The sequence below is a fragment of the Aythya marila genome, assembly GCF_965140915.1.
Source record: "Aythya marila genome assembly, chromosome: 3".
NCBI classification, from domain to species: domain Eukaryota; kingdom Metazoa; phylum Chordata; class Aves; order Anseriformes; family Anatidae; genus Aythya; species Aythya marila.
The window spans coordinates 113,110,469-113,126,370 of record NC_139044.1 but is presented as its reverse complement, the minus strand read 5'-3'; the positions used below and the strand labels follow the sequence as shown (position 1 = coordinate 113,126,370).

The window sequence follows — 15,902 nt, the reverse complement described above, 5'->3', positions numbered from 1 at the left end:
CCAAGCGTGATGTGGCGAGATTTTGGGGCTAGGGTGGTTTTGAGGTTAACTTCCAGCTAAGCAGTTTGCAGGCTTAGTTAAGCCCAGGCTTTGAATGCAGGGTGCTGCTTGTTCTCACCCCAGGTCTTGCTCAGAAGAGCTCCATTCATGCAGCACTCCATAAGGTATAACAAGGTACTGTAGAAAGCAGCTACACTTAAGAACACTTTATGCTTCTTGCTGAAAATTTCTTATTTCTAATGAGAGAATTATTATTTTTTTTCCCCTCTCTCTTAAAAAATAAATAAATCTCAAACTTGGCATTGTGAAGCCATTTCTCTACTTTAAAGCATCCCCCTCCTCCTCTCCAGCGTACACTGTTTTTTAATGAGCTTGGCCATTTGGTAGATGGAGAGAGCCAAAAAAATGTCAAGTTTCAGATGTTTTTGAGTTTTTTCATTTCCTAAAGTTGGTCCTGAGTCTAGAAGGGGATAGTGGAAATGAAGCATTTAAGTACACCGGTATTCATACACTAAAATATAACTTTTGGTGTGATTCTGGATCTGCATAAGAGATAGCTGACTTGGATTCAAAACATTCAAGGAGATTTTTCACTCCCACACATGAATATAAGCAGGTAGTTTTCTATTTGCAAAATATGTCTTGAGATCACCCTGTAAAACATAACCTTATTGATAAGATTTTTGTTCATAGTAGCCCATAAACTTTAAGGTGGTATTTGGTGATCATTTAACATGTATTCTTTAATTCTTATTCCAATCTAACAAATAAATAAATAAATAAGCAAAGAGTTTATAAAAGTTCATGTTATCATCTCCACTTTGGGCTTCTCATTGCCTCCCATCACTGCAAAGGTCTACCATGGGAAGACTGCTGACATTACAGGCCCAGCATTTATTTATTTTTTCAACCATACCCTGTGGGAGACGGTACTTATGCTGTCTCAGACAGCACAGAGCACATTTGCAATGATAAACAAGTGTTAAACAACAGTGTGCAACAACCTGAACATTTTGCATCAGCCCGAAACCTTCATCTAGAGATTGCAGGAGCTGGTAACAATTGCCGTTATCAAGCTCCACATGCTGGGAACAATTCATTTTGATGTAGCATTAGCGCTGCTGAGACCAGAGAGGAACCACAAGAGGTACAGAGAATGCTGAGATCAGTTCAGACTGTAGTCACTGGTCATCATGAGGTTCTAGCATGGCCCAAGACCCTGCTGTGCAAGGTCCTGTACAAACACACAACTAGAGAAGCTGCCCATGCTCCAAAGTTTCTGGAGTGTCTCTAGTTGCTGTATTTCATGGAATAACCTGGTGATGCTGCCAAAAGAAGCATCCCTTCCCTCTCCTTCCTGAGCCTGTGCCTCATCCCCATCAAGCTCAGGAGCAGCAATTTTTGTGGAATGAGGTAAACTGAACTGGAAAACTAATCCAGGTTTATGCAAAACACAATGAGAAGGTAAAGAAAAAAGTAATAAAAAATAATCCCCTCCTTGCTGCCAGCTGGCTCAGGGTTTCTCTAATTCTTGAGCTCAAGGCTTGTAGTTCAGTGGCGGTGTCAGCTCTGCAACACCTGAATAATTTCATCCTCAAGGTGGCTGTATTTCACGGCTGAGTATTTGTCCTTTCGTGTGAGTACACAGCTGCTATTAACTTCAAGCAGAGTTTCTGATTTGGATGTGTCTCTTCAACCAGAACAAGACTCAAAACATGAAAAGTCAAAATTTGTATTCTGAAACCCTGACTCACACCGCCTAACAGAGCCTGCCTGGTTAGAAATGCCTGGACCACCTGGCTGCCTGCTGAGGTGGATGAAAAAAATGGGGCTCCTCCAGAGGCTGATTTTGGTCTTAGATGGCTCTTTGATCTTAGGGTCTCATTCTTGGGAGTATTAATCCTCTTAAAACCAATAATTTCTCAAATCCTGATTTAAATACCTGCATTAAATGCTTAAAGTTGAGTTATACATGTTCCTAGATTTATATGTTAATGTAGTTCCATTGTTAAGAGTGAGTTTAGGATACCAAGTAGGAAGAATATTCAGCTACAGTGTATAAGTATACACTTATAATAAAGTATATTTGTTGTATATAATAATAGTAATAATACCTTTATAGCCTTTATATCTAGGATGTTTCCCTGCGAGACATCAAAACTTTTTCCTCACATAGACATTTTAAAGTTACTTTAATTTAATATATGTTAAAAATAAATTTAAAAAAAAAAAAAAAAAAAAAAAAAGTATTTTCAATATCTCCTGGAGTGCAAAGTGATTTTATAATTCATATTAGAATAATCTATTTGGAAATATTTTGATTGTGGGAGAAAAGGTAGTGACTGGCCTTTTAATTTAAAAGAAAAATGCTGCAGATGGTGGGATATTGTGGTAATCTAGACATTTTTGGATTTTAAAGAAATAAATATTTAGGGAAAAATCTGATAAAATAAGCCAAAGAGTAAACACATGGCAAAGCATTGCCAGAGGATAGAATCTCAATATTTGTCTTCTGAATGCACTACAAATTCTCTGTCTCACTTATGCAATAAACTGCTAGTACCTGGAAATCTATTTTAGAGGAGGATGGCATTTAATTCTGGATCCTCCAGTGAAAGCTAAATCCTTATTCAGATTAATATATTTTAGATCCTTTGAAACTGTCCTATAATAATTTCCATAAAAGTCTTCCAAAACCTTGACAGAGATTTGGTGTGAAACTAAGCTGCAATGAGCTTGGGAAGGAACCTCAAATTTCCCCATGAAAAGATGCTGGGAAATTTCCTCTCAAGTCAATGCAAATATAGATTATTCCTTTGGTCATTAAGAAACACTTCACCTGACATAAGTCTTTGCTGTAATGATCTCCAGATTTAGTATATTCCCATGCTTATGGAAATTTGATGTGATTTTTCTTTTTCCAAATGAATGTGTAGTGGAATTCAGCTGCCTAATTTTAAACAACTGAAAGGTAAATGCATAATCAAAGCATTTTTTCTCATCTGTGATGTCTCCAAAGAGCAAGTTCATTTCCTCCTGATGTAGATGTTTAGAAAAAGAGAAATTAATTGCTTATGAAGGTTCGCCATTCGCTTCTCTGGCTAATCATTGGGCTCTGTTTAGATTAGACAGTGAACATAAAAGGGCTCAAATAGAAGAAATGTATCCCGTCTTGGGCATTTAGGATAAGTTTTCCTACAGTGACTCCCGCTATGGGTGGTAGGGCAGGATCTGACTCTCCAGACCTGACCAAGTACCACTCACTGTAGCAAATGTCCTGCTGTTGTGGGCATTTGTGAAGAGAAAGAGAAGTGGCCCGACTACAAAATCCATTTCACAAACATCACCAATGTATTCCTGAAGACTTGTGCAGCTTTTGGTCTGCAAATGCACTCAGTTGGGACCAAAATACAGCAGAACAGATCCAGCTGAATATTTTTAAGTGTCCTGCTCAATAGGGATTTTACACTGTCTGCTTCAAGAATTTTTCTCTGGCACAACCAGAACCTCATTAGTGAATGACAAAATTCAACAGGGACAACATGGAGCCAATTTGTGACATCATGCTTATGAGGGTTTTTCAATTTAAAGTACTGGGGTATTTAGCACAAAATGGCAAAACCGCTACAAGTCCAGTACATTAAAAATCCACAGTCAGCACAAAAAATTCAGAAGAAAACTGATTTTATTCTAGAAAGTTAAAAAAAAAAAGGACAAAGACAAAAGAAAAATCTATCAAGGCTTCCATGATTATTTAACACATCAGTTACAACATCTGAAGCACTGTTCAAATTCAGTGTATGGAGTGATATTTGTCCTGCAGAACTTGGTCTCTAATAAGATGAAGGATGAAGGACAGCACTAAGCAGTGAAATATCCATACTTGCCAAGCAGTGTCAGAGTCAGAATTAAAACCAAATGCTCTTTCCATGGGGGCTATAAAATCCTGACTTTCACATCAACTTTGTCTTTGACCTTGGTCATACCATTTAAGCACTGTATCTTCAATACAACATTTGCAATACTCAGCTAATAGGAATCTGTTTTGAGGGGCAAACCCAGATTGGTCTGTGGGGACCAGAATGCAACCAAAACTCTGCAGAAACTTGTTTTATTTTCTGCTCAGGTTCCTAACTGTTCCAGTTGTGTCTGTGTAAATTCTCTGACTCAGCTGGTGCTGACAACTCCTCCTTGTTTAATACTATCCGTGAATTCCATTTCTGCACAGTTCAATTCCACTTTCTGATAATTAATAGAGATGTTAGACGAGACCAGACCTAATGCAAATTCTCAAGATACCGTGAAAGATACCTTCCATAAACTCGTTACATTATCATTTATCATGATTCTTTATTTACAGTCTTTCAGCCAGTTTCCAACCCACATAACTGATTTAGTTTTTCTATTAGGATTTCCCTTACTAGCCAGAAAATGGGCTAGACTGACCTTATAAACCTTTTACATCTTTGACCTCTTAATGTTACACAGAAGCATGAGATTGCCCATAAAACTCCAACACCTCTTTGAGTGAATTTCTCCAGCTGCACCATAGCACTCTGATGGAAAAATCAATGTGATGAGGAAGATCTGAGTTGCAGCAGAATATGAATTCTTGAAGATGTGGTCCTGCACCAAAATCACCATCCCACTGTGAAAAGCATTAAGCATTCCTTTACATAACAGCTGTCCTTCCTGCCCAGTTTTCTGCTTGAAGAGGCTATAAGAAAGACCCAGTTCAAACTGGTCCGGTGCTTTAAGGATGCACTTGATTCTTTGAGTTTCATCCTGGGCTATTCTCTGTCTTGGTTACTTTTTACTTAGCTGCCTTAAAGAAAGTGGGGAAAAAAAATCCGTTTTCTGCTTTTATTTTTTCCCTGTCATTTTTGCTACTTCAAAGATTAGTTGGGTTTTCCAACAAAAAAGTATCAGAATCATTCCAAAGGGAGCTTTGTACACATCTGTTAAGTAGTGACAAATTACCTGTTTTAACTATCTTTTTGATATGAATATTCTGATGAAAAGATCATTGAACATATGCTATTACAGCATTTGGCATTTATATAACACATTTTCCCTTCAAGGATGCACTCCTTTTCCTCCCACCTCTGAAATCTTACACTAGAACCAAGAAAATGGCAAAAGTTGCATTAATAAAAGCTTGATTCTGTTAGGAGGTAAATATATATATATATATATTCTTTAAAATTAATTTCTTCTAAAAAATAAAAATAAAAATAAAAATAAAAATAAAAATAAAAATAAAAATAAAAATAAAAATAAAAATAAAAATAAAAATAAAAATAAAAATAAAAATAAAAATAAAAATAAAAATCAAGCAAAACTTCAGAAGGGCTGGGAGCTCTTAAGCTTGTCAAGCTTGTGAATTTATTTTTTAGTATATACCTAAATCCTAATAATACTTTTGCTAATCTTGAAGCCTGGGGAAAGAATTCTTTGGAGAGACATCTGAAAATATTCAGCAATGCTCATGTTTCTTTGCCTGTGCCTCAACTTCCTATGCAATTTACAATGATAATTGTGTGTACATCAACAGGGTGACTAGCAGGTTTTACTTGCAGATAGAAAATAAGTTATGGAGAGGACAATTGATGTTTGTTAATGAAGAAACATCATTGGTAGAGCATCTAATACCAGACTTTCCAACTGCTCCTGAAGAAAAGAAGCGTGTTTGCCATTTGGATCCAGAACAGTTTGTGGTGAGGTCTCTTCTGGGGGTAGTTTTGCACTTCTCTCAGTAGAACAAGAGTCAAGAAAGTGAGCAAAGTGAGTGTGGATTTTAAGGAGAAAAAGAATATTTTCATGTTGCATCTGCTCATCTTTGAAATTGTTAATGCATTTAGTTCATGAATCAAGATCTATTCTAAGAATCCATCCTGGAAAATGTCTAGGAAAAAGGCGATTTGTATTTAAGTCTCAGGCCATGTCAAACAGATTGCATTGCATAATGAAGTACTGCTAACAGCATCTTTCTTCTTAACGAACTACATAATGCTTTATGAACTAAACCCTTTTGGAGATCTGGGGGTGAGGATCACTTGTCCCATCAATACAGTGCCTTGGTCTCCAATGAAATATGGTGTTCACAAGAGCCAGGGCATCCTGATGGGGGCAAACTCGCGACTGGGTTGTGTCCTCTGCCATGAAGCAAACCTGCTAGGCAGAGTTTGAAGACCTCTTTTCTCTGCACTATTTAAAATGGAGCAATCTCCACTTCCCCAGAGTTTGAAATTTGACATGAAAAAGTTCTGAGAGTTATTTCAGTTCAAAATGTGGAAAAACACTTCATTTCTAATCTGTAGAATAATATGAGAACAAATTATCTTTGAATAATTTTAAAATAACACTTTGAAAGAACTATTGAAACATGAAAAATATAAATATTTAACTGGGGGCATGTCCAAGTGAAACTATTGGACCCTGCCCTTCACTTTTCACCCCCCAAGACAAAAACTAAGGGCAAGGTAGGCATTATTTCACAGAAGCTTTTATTTTCAGGAGTACTGTAACTACTCAGAGAAAAGGATTCAGCTGAAATGTTATGGGCCTGCCCTATAAGCATCACAGATAATGTGTGATTTAGCACAGAAGTAGCAGAAGTCTGTGGTCACTTCTGAATTATAGTACCCTTTATGTAGCTGTTCGCACACGTGCAAAACCACACCACATATATGGAAAGAATGACACTTCCCCACCAGAAAGACAGCACTTGTGTAACACTGCTGGGAACAGCTGCACAAGGTGCAAGAAAAGTGAGACCCTCTCTTACACATGTGGGAAAATTTTTAGGTGTCCTCTGAACCAGTGCTACAAGTGATTACTATATTCCCAGTATATTGTGGAAGGATATAGATTAACCATTCAGGCTTTCCTGTGGTGGTATTCAATGGCATCTCCAAGGTCTCTCACCAGATGCACAAGGAAATTAATTGAGGTGGACCGATTTATTAGGTGTTTAATCTTTAAACCCAAATTGCTTACTTTAGGTAGGTGGGCTTCATTGTACTTTAATCCTCTGGGAGGTGGCATTGCCTTCAAAGGCATGGGACAGGCAGGCAAAACAGCACTTTGCCTTCTCAGATGCTCTCAGAGCAGACAAGCAATCTGTTTTTGGGCCTGGTGCAACAGGTATTTTTAACGAAAAATATCCTGGGAGATGCCAGAACATCTGCCTTCATAAGAATTGAAGAAACTTTACACACATATGACTTTTTCCATCTTAATTGTAGCCCATTACCAGAGTAAAACCTTTCTGCACTAAAAACCAAGTAGTGATGTGCCAGTCTCACAATCTGCCATCCCATGTCATCTCCCTGGCTGCAGAGTGCACTGGAAGAGGGAACATTTGGGGCCAGAAATGCAAAACTAGGGAGAAAGGCTGACCTCATGGTTATGAGAGGGCTGACCAATGTCTCACAGAGCCACTGCTGGATCTGCAGAGCTGGCCTTGTGCAGGAACTACCCACCAATGCCTGAGCAGGGTCAAGGGGAATAAAATCACCAGCAAAAGCTCTGTGCCATACCAGAGTCGCCTACTGACAAATTATTCTGTTTGTCCTTGAGCTGGCTCCACAGTAATTCCGTATAGCTAGAAATCTTCCTGCTGCCACCAGATGACACTTACTAGTGTCATCAAAGACCACCTCCAAGCATTTCACCCTAATCTCCTGCTCCCCAGCAGCCTGACCAGTGTAAAAGTGAGACTAATACATGTGCGCTGCATGTGAGCATCCCTGCAGTACAGCAGAACACTTCCATTGCTCTCTCCCTTTGCAGGATGCCTCACAGCCCCTCTACCAGGCAGTTCCTTTACTATCTATTCTCCACATGAGCCTCCTACACCTTGGTAGGTATGAAATCAGAGATCAGGACTAAAACAGTAAGCAACAGAGGCATAAAGACTTTATACCTTGTACTTTCTGTCTTCCTTTCTCTTTACCATCACACAGTACTTGCTTTCCTAAGTTGTAGACTTTGTTTCACAGGTATTTAAAGCTGCTTTTCAGCTCAAGTCTCAGCCACACACAGCATGCCTTGCTGGTTGCACCAGAAGTGTGCAATGGATGTGGGGTCTGCATAAATTAAAAGTTTTCATAGAAATGTATGATCATGGTTTTAAACACTTACTTAATTCCTCTCAGAAAACCTGTCAACATTTTTTTCACCTTACTTCTGCAATGATAACTGTGCAGACCTCTGCATAAGGCTCTTTTATCTCTTAATATCTGATGAAGTTTAATATAGTTTTTGTTTTAGATTAGTATTTTCAAAATATTCAGCACAACCTTACCCACATAATTTTTAATTTACTAAAAATGACATGTATGCAGCATGTATACACACGTATACATATAGCATGTTAAATATAAGAACTTCTTTGGACGTCTTGTCCTTAAGAGTGTTTCTCCAACTTTTAAGGGTCTCCTCTCCTCTCCTCTCCTCTCCTCTCCTCTCCTCTCCTCTCCTCTCCTCTCCTCTCCTCTCCTCTCCTCTCCTCTCCTCTCCTCTCCTCTCCTCTCCTCTCCTCTCCTCTCCTCTCCTCTCCTCTCCTCTCCTCTCCTCTCCTCTCCTCTCTCCTTTCTGAACATATTTTGGAAAGAAAGATATTGGGAATGGCTGAGTTTAGAAGATGCTATGTCAGCATAAAAACACCGTTTGAGGATATCTAGAGAAAATGAGGCATTTTTAGTGTCCTGTACATTACAGGATGAAGTTATGAGTTTAACTCTGAATATTTAACAAATAAATATATATATATATGCTTATATATATATATACATTTTTTTTCTCTCCACAGAAGAACAGCTATTGTAGGAAGACACCAAAATGTTACTGGACTTTCCACCTTTGGCTACTGGTTGACATTCAGCCCAGATGCAAAGTGGCGACCGGTTGTTACTGACCACAGAGACTTGGAATTGCATCTTCCTTTTCTCTCAACCCAAACAACCTTCCAATTGCTCTTTATTATTATTCACATCACGGCAAGGTCTCCAAATGGCCTGGCATTGCATAAAAGGCTGTCCCTCCCCGCAAGTGCTGACAAAACTAAAGAGCGGAATAGCTGGGAAGGAAAGGCATAAAGCAGCTGACCAGGGTCATTCGTGAGGTCAAGGGCAAAGCCAAAATTAAAACCAGCATCTGCCATGTTAGAGGAGACCATGTCCTCTCTCTGATACCAGACAGCTCTGACTCTGTGGTACTATACCCTGCCTGCAATACAGTATGTCTCACAGCCGCCTGATTCTTAGACTTTGCCTCTTTACACATCTGCATTGTATGTAGCATGCTTGAAAAGTAATAATAAGGTTCAGACAACATAAAATTAGCTCCTGTGAGTAATCCCTAGTTAGCAGGACTAAGTGAGTTTAAAAGCTCTTGTCCCTGTCAGTGGTCAGACCTCTGAGTATGAGTTATCCACACAAGCTTTGCACTGCTGAATCCCTGAGCAGTTGGAGAATATTTTCTTTGCATTCATCATCATGGCCATTAAACTCAACTGTTAGAGGGGAAGGAATGAGACCCCAACACAAGGAACCCACTGTCCACAGCCTTACTAGGGTGAAGGTGGAATTTACCCCAGAGACCAATGAGGAAATTTATGGCTGTGATGTGTTGCCCTGAAGAATGGCAGTGCAAAAAGAGCACTGTAAAATTTAACATTGCTTTGAGAGATCTCTGCTCTGTTCCTGCTCTTTTATTTTAATTTTATTTTTATTTATTTATTTTTTTAACTTTAGGACAGCTTGTCCTGGTACAGATTAATTCTGTTACTTGTCCCTGGCCCAGGCAGGGCTGATGGTCTGACCTTCCTTTTAGACAAGAGCCCAGTCCAGCAGAGCTATGGAAGAGAACTTTCTTAATGTATTGAGTACATGAAGGAGTGGAAACATTTCCCAAACATGCAAGAAATGCTTCATTTCTTGCCCACACTGAGGAAGCAGGCTGTCTGACCACAAGAGCTGCAGGGACATCTTGTGTCAAGGGCACAGCTAAATCCACTGCAGACACCAGCTCCACCAGCCCCTCCAGCAAGGTGGGTCTGAAGCCCTGCCTAGTCCTGCTGGAGAGTACAGAAATGCATCTGGAAGACCAACAGAGTCGTTTTATTTTTGTTTTGTTTTGAAATAAGTTTTCCCAGCCTGTGACCAAGAAGAAGCCACTTGCTTTCAAACATACTATGCCTTGCTTTCATGCTACCGAGCAGCTGCTCCAAGCTCAGCCTGCCCAATCGTGTCTTGATCCGAGAGACTGAGATGAAAACTATCTGCTGCTTCCAGACTTCCTCCTCTGATCCTCTCCCTGCTATCATTTTATTGTTTTGATTTGACTTAGCAGCTTTTGCCAGCCAAAAAGCACTTCACAGGATCCTGAGCCACAGGCTTGGCTTGGGGCGGGTGGGACCATGAATGGGTACAGAACTGCACTGCCACCAAGGAAGCATCTGGAGAACACTTGTCCTTGCTGTCAGAGTGATCTCATGCCTGAAACAACTTTGCAGAAGCAATAATAAGTTTGTGAATACTGCTGATATGCTGATGCCTGCTCTGGTGTGGATGGGCTCTGGTCTTATATCCCCTCTGTCCCATGACACTCTGCCAGGGCTATCTAAGGAGAGATTAATCTTAGAGCAGCAAAAACTCCACAAATGCAAATGGAGCAAGAGTCATTAAGAAGTACAGCTGCTAGAGTGAGAAAAAAAAAAAGAGAGAGAATATGGCCAGTAACAAATCTGCAATTACAGGTTTCAAGATGTTAAGTGAATGCAAGTAACTTTTCTACTTGAGCACTAAAGGATTCAATACCCTGTTGATGTGCTTATCACAATTGCAGAAATAGAGATGTCTGTTTTATTGGCTGCTGTTTAGTGTAGTGTTCATAAATGACTGATACTTAAATAATTGAAGGCAGTATTACGAAAAGCAATCTGCTCTCAAAGGCTCTTTCTAACCAGCAGTTGTATTTGTTCTGATCTCAGAGAAATAAGTTCCAAGTTACTATCTTTTCTCAGACAATAAACATGAAAAGAAACAGTAAAAGTGAAATACTTGGAAAAAATGCTTTCACGTATGTATTTTTTCCAGGTTAGAACTGTGTTTTGAAATAATTTTCATTCTTTGCAGTGTTGTTTTTAAATTATTGCTCCCTGCTAAAGACAGCAAATTTGCTGGGGTTGCTGACAAATCAGGCTTAAACACAGTTTCCTTCCTCGTATATGACAGTACACAAGAAGCAATCCCCATGTAATCGATAAACCTGTCCATACTAATAAATAAAATGTGCCTCAGACGATACTGCCATGTGGCAGGGGCAACACATACCCAAGCAGATACACACTATTATCCTCAGAACAGAGTAGATATGGATACTGAGAATGGACCCTCACTCCGACTATCTCCCAGGACATTCCCTGGCACTGTCTGGGATAACTACCAGACAAACATCATACCTGGGAATACACTTGTGAGTTAACAGTTTACGAGGGTCAGTGCTCAGTGTAGATTTGCCAGGTTTACGTGATAAGGGCACAAGCCAGACCCCAAGCACAGGAACACCTGGGATGGGGAAAACATGAGCAATCTTGCCCCACAACATATCTCAGAAGTCTCCATCCAGGCTTCATACATTCAGCTATGGTTTCCTGCTTGCCACGGTCTATCTGCATGACCTTGGGCAAGACATTTTTCTGGCTGGGCTGCAGACTGCAGCATCGTGTAGCAATGGTTGTAACGGTGCTGGCCGGGGTCCCCAAAGCAACGGGAGCTGGGATTTCCATACAGCTTTGTTCACCTGGCCTCTTGGAAGAGTAAACCTGTCTACATTGACCCCTGCTTTGCCAGAGTGGGTTTTAAACCTACCTTAGGCTTTTGAAACCGTGCTGCAATCTGCACTGTGGATATTAATTGCCATCTTTCTGCTCCTCCTCTATCAAACAGAAAGACCAGGACATCCCTCCTTATGGAGGGGCAGGGAAGATAGATGTATTCAAGGCTATTAAGCCCTTCTAATACTTCAGCAAGTAATGAATGATCATTACCCTACAAAGACAGATTTTCTCAGGAAAAGCCAAGCAGTTTCATTACACTTTGCCCCAAACCAGCTGTTTCAAAACCAGAACAGTTTGCTGAAATCTGGCGTACAGGGAAGGAAAAGAGTACAAGAGGTTTTGCCGGTCCCAGACAGAGCAGGAGAGGGGCTGGAACACCTCAAGATTGTACTGCAGTTCCTAAACAAGCCCAGGTTGATGCTTGCCCCCTGTCAGATGCAGACTAACCACACAGATGGGATATCTTCATGGTTTGTAAACCCACAGGATTGTTCTTAGAATAATTTTATTCAATCTGAGGTTGTTCTTAAAAGAACAAGACAGCAAAATTTACTGGTATTAACCAAAAAGTGAGGAAACCCTAGAAGATCCTGGTGGGTCCTTACTGCTTGCAGGGAAGTTTAGCTGAGATAGCTCCCAAGGACGTGGACTGGTCAGTGTGATGAACCAGGTAAGGTCAGGAAGATTTGGCTCTCTGGTTTGTATTTTCATTAGATCTGGCCACAACCACACTTTCATGTTGTGATTCAAGTAAAAAGAAATTAGAAATCTCATAGCTACAGCCACAGTGGTTGTTCCCTTTGCTGGACATCCAGACACTGATCTAACTCAGTGGGTGTAGCATCCAAGGTGGTCCTGGTTAAACACACCCATAAAACCCTGGAGCAAGTGACACAGGCCTAGGTCTCCACAGCCTTTTCTCAGAGGTGCAGAGACAGGGGAGGCAGTAAATAAATCCAGGAGCCTGGATTAAACTGGGATTTTCAAGCCATGGCTTGAAGGAGAGCAAGAAATGATTCCCCACAACTTCCTAACTCTGTAGCTTCATAGGTGGGGCACTGAGATGACAGAATGGGAGCACCTGGATAATTAATCTGTGCAAAGCAATAATTTATCCCCAGCAGCTGGAGTCAAGGTGAATCTCTGAGGACACGGGATAGCTGAAGGCCAGCCCAGCTTCAGGGCTGACCATAGTGCCACAAACAAGTCCTTCCTGTACCAGAGAAGGAAAAACCTTATCAAAGTGTGTCTCTTTCCCAGAAGCATCAGGGACTCTGCCTTTCCGCAGACACGGGTTGTATTTTTAAGTTTTTCTCTAAAGTGTACCCACAGGTTTTGGTGGTTTACCTTCCTTTACTGAGAGGTGGGTAGGAAGATCCCAGCTTTGTTCCACTTTAAAGCTAGATACTTAAGGACATCTACTCCTTACACAACAACTAGTAGGAGTGGAGGTGCCATGCTTTGGGAAAACATTTGTCTGTGTGAATTACCTACCAATTACTCTTATTCCATTAAATCTCTAATTCATGCCACTTTTTTTTTTTTTTTTTTTTTTTTTTTTTTTTAATCTATAAAAAAGGACAAGCTGTAGGCACACTCTTGGTAAAAAACACATCACAAGTGATCCCATCCCAGTTGTGGCAGGCTCAGTTAGGGTTTCTCTACATGAGGAAATTAATCTGGATTAAGAGTAGAATGACTATTTCTGTGGGGGGTTGGGTGATAGCAATATTAATCCAGATTACCCATGTCTCCATCAAATTAGCTTTATCTCAACTTTAAAAATAAAATAAAAAAAATATGAAAGAAGACACTTTTGTTCTGTAATAGAATTGTCTTCATAATGAACTAAATGACAAAAATTATTTGGGGGTATTTAATCTAGAGTAACTCGGTGTTTCTAGCACTCCTTGCACTCAGGACTTTCTGACAGCAGCAAGGACACCTTTCCATTTCCACATGCTCAAACAGCCACAACTCTGCACAAAGCAATTACTGTAACATATCCAGCAGTGGGACCAAATCCCACGTGTCCCAACCAGCCCTTTTACTGAAGGAAAAAGACCAATAAAATTAATCTATATTTCTGGTTTAGTTTTTGGGGCAGGAACTTAACTTTTTGTTTGTTTGTTTGTTTTTGTTTTGTTTTTTCCTAGTAAACAAACAGTAAGAAACAAATGATAACTTCAGGACGTGGCTGGTATTTGCAAGAGCACTATCTCCCCTATCCTTGAGAGGCTACGGTAAGGACCGTGTCTTCTTCCCTATGTCCTGAGCATGAGTATCTAGCATCTTAAGGATTTTGTTAAACTCTGTTAAATTAATCCTGCAATGGTTGGGGAAGCATGCAGATATGCTGTAATTTGCAGAAACTTCTTCCACCATCCACCTGCAAACTTTACACCTTATTTGCTCATAGGAGGTTAGTGAGCCCGATTGCTCCCTTTGAGAAGGAAAGAGGTGCTTGTGTGCCGGGGGAATATTCCTGAGACAGTTGTGCTGAATTATTTATTATTTTAGGACTGAAAGACTGAAACTTCTTTCACCTTTTACCTCATTTCGCCTCTGCTGGAAGCCTCTAGCTGATGGGATCTGTCCCAAAACTCCAGTCCATCCATCAGCACCAGATCTAATTATTTTCACACAGAGAGCAAAAATTCCACCTCCCTTCCCCTTCTTTGCATGCAGGTAAAGAAACAGAAAAAGAAGGCAGGACACCTTTCTTTTTTCTGTCCATATTAAAGATAAATTACCCTGCTTCACAGTGAGGCTGTAATAAGTGACAGTGAACCCCCTCTAAGCCCCCCACCCCCAAGTTCGCGACCTCCTGTCCCTTTTCCCGATGCATTAACCCCTCAAGGCATTGCAAGGTCTCCCGGTCCCGAGGCTGTTCTCCACTCCCTGCTGCTCCTGGTTCCTTAGCGTACCGTGTCCCCCGCCCTCCCTCCTCGTACAGAACAATAGCAAGGCACCAGTTTCAGCTGCTTCCCGAGGAAAGCCCAGATCACACATATTTAGAGAGAAAGAGATAGATATGATTATATTTCTCCTGCTGTTTAGGACAAGAAATGAAGTGCTGCCTCTTTAATTGGCAAAAGCATGCAGTAAGAGCATACCTTTAATTTAGTGTTGGGATAGCTCACTTGCACCCTGGCTGTTGTCTTATTGGAGAGGGCAGCCTGCCTCAGATCCTCTAGCACTGAAATAATATCATCCAGCACGCATTTCTTATCCTGATTTCTCAATACACACAGATGGGAAAAAGTATAATTATAGCCTTTGTAGTTCACCTTCATTTCCAGCACGGCTCGGTGGATCTGCAGGATCACATCAGCCTGATGCAAAATATTGCCTCCGGGTTTGGAGAGGAGAATCACCCTGCCATACCTCCCCGGGGTGTGCAAGTCCGAATACAGCTGGCTTTTGGATTGATCGAGGGAGAAAAGGCTGCTGGCTAAGCTCCTCTCGATCTTGGCCAGGCTGTGGCTGGGGGCTACCAGGCTCTCCAGGTCAGTGTCAGGCTGGAAGCGGTTGAGCAGGCTGAAGCCGAAGATGATGGTCAGGACTGCGGGCACAGTGAGGAAAAACACCGGATGCCTGCTCACGAATAAGCCCAGCTTGTAGAAAAACGACTGGAGCCCTCTGTGTATCACCTGCCGCAGCATCCTCCACCAGATCCAGCCTGCAGATGCTCCTGGCCGTCTTAGAAAGCACATGTGACATGTGTAGCTCCTTACCCCTTCCTGTCAGTTTCCCTTTCTCTCTCCCTCTCTCGCTCTACTACTCCTTTAAAAGACTGCAGCAAGTTGCAGCAAGACAGCCAAATATTGATCAATGGTGTGTGTGTGTGTGTGTGTGTGTGTGTGTGTGGTGTGTGTGTGTCGGGGTGGAAGGGAGCGGGCAGAGAAAGGAGGAGGGGGGGGTCCTTGCCTTTTTTTTTTTCCTTGCTTTTTTTTTTTTTTTTCTTGCTTTTTTTTTTTTTTTTTCCTCGCTCTTTTTTTCCCTTCCTCCCTCCCCCCGAGCGAGTAGCATCCCCCTCCACCACCCCCCTTTCCCG

The 15,902-nt window shown here is 41.0% G+C and overlaps 1 protein-coding gene across 2 annotated transcripts in view; it reads right to left on the bottom strand.

The window, feature by feature from the left end:
- Positions 1 to 15,561, bottom strand: part of PTCHD4 (patched domain containing 4) — a gene marked incomplete at both ends in the record, with an annotated part of 83,661 nt that extends 68,100 nt beyond the window's left edge. The window contains one exon of one of the 2 annotated variants that reach the window (XM_082757889.1): positions 14,962 to 15,561. In XM_082757889.1, the coding sequence (XP_082614015.1) occupies positions 14,962 to 15,561 (600 nt within the window). The remainder of the gene's footprint in view (positions 1 to 14,961) is intronic. The other variant, XM_082757890.1, reaches the window with a different exon arrangement.
- Positions 15,562 to 15,902: the final 341 nt, after the last annotated feature.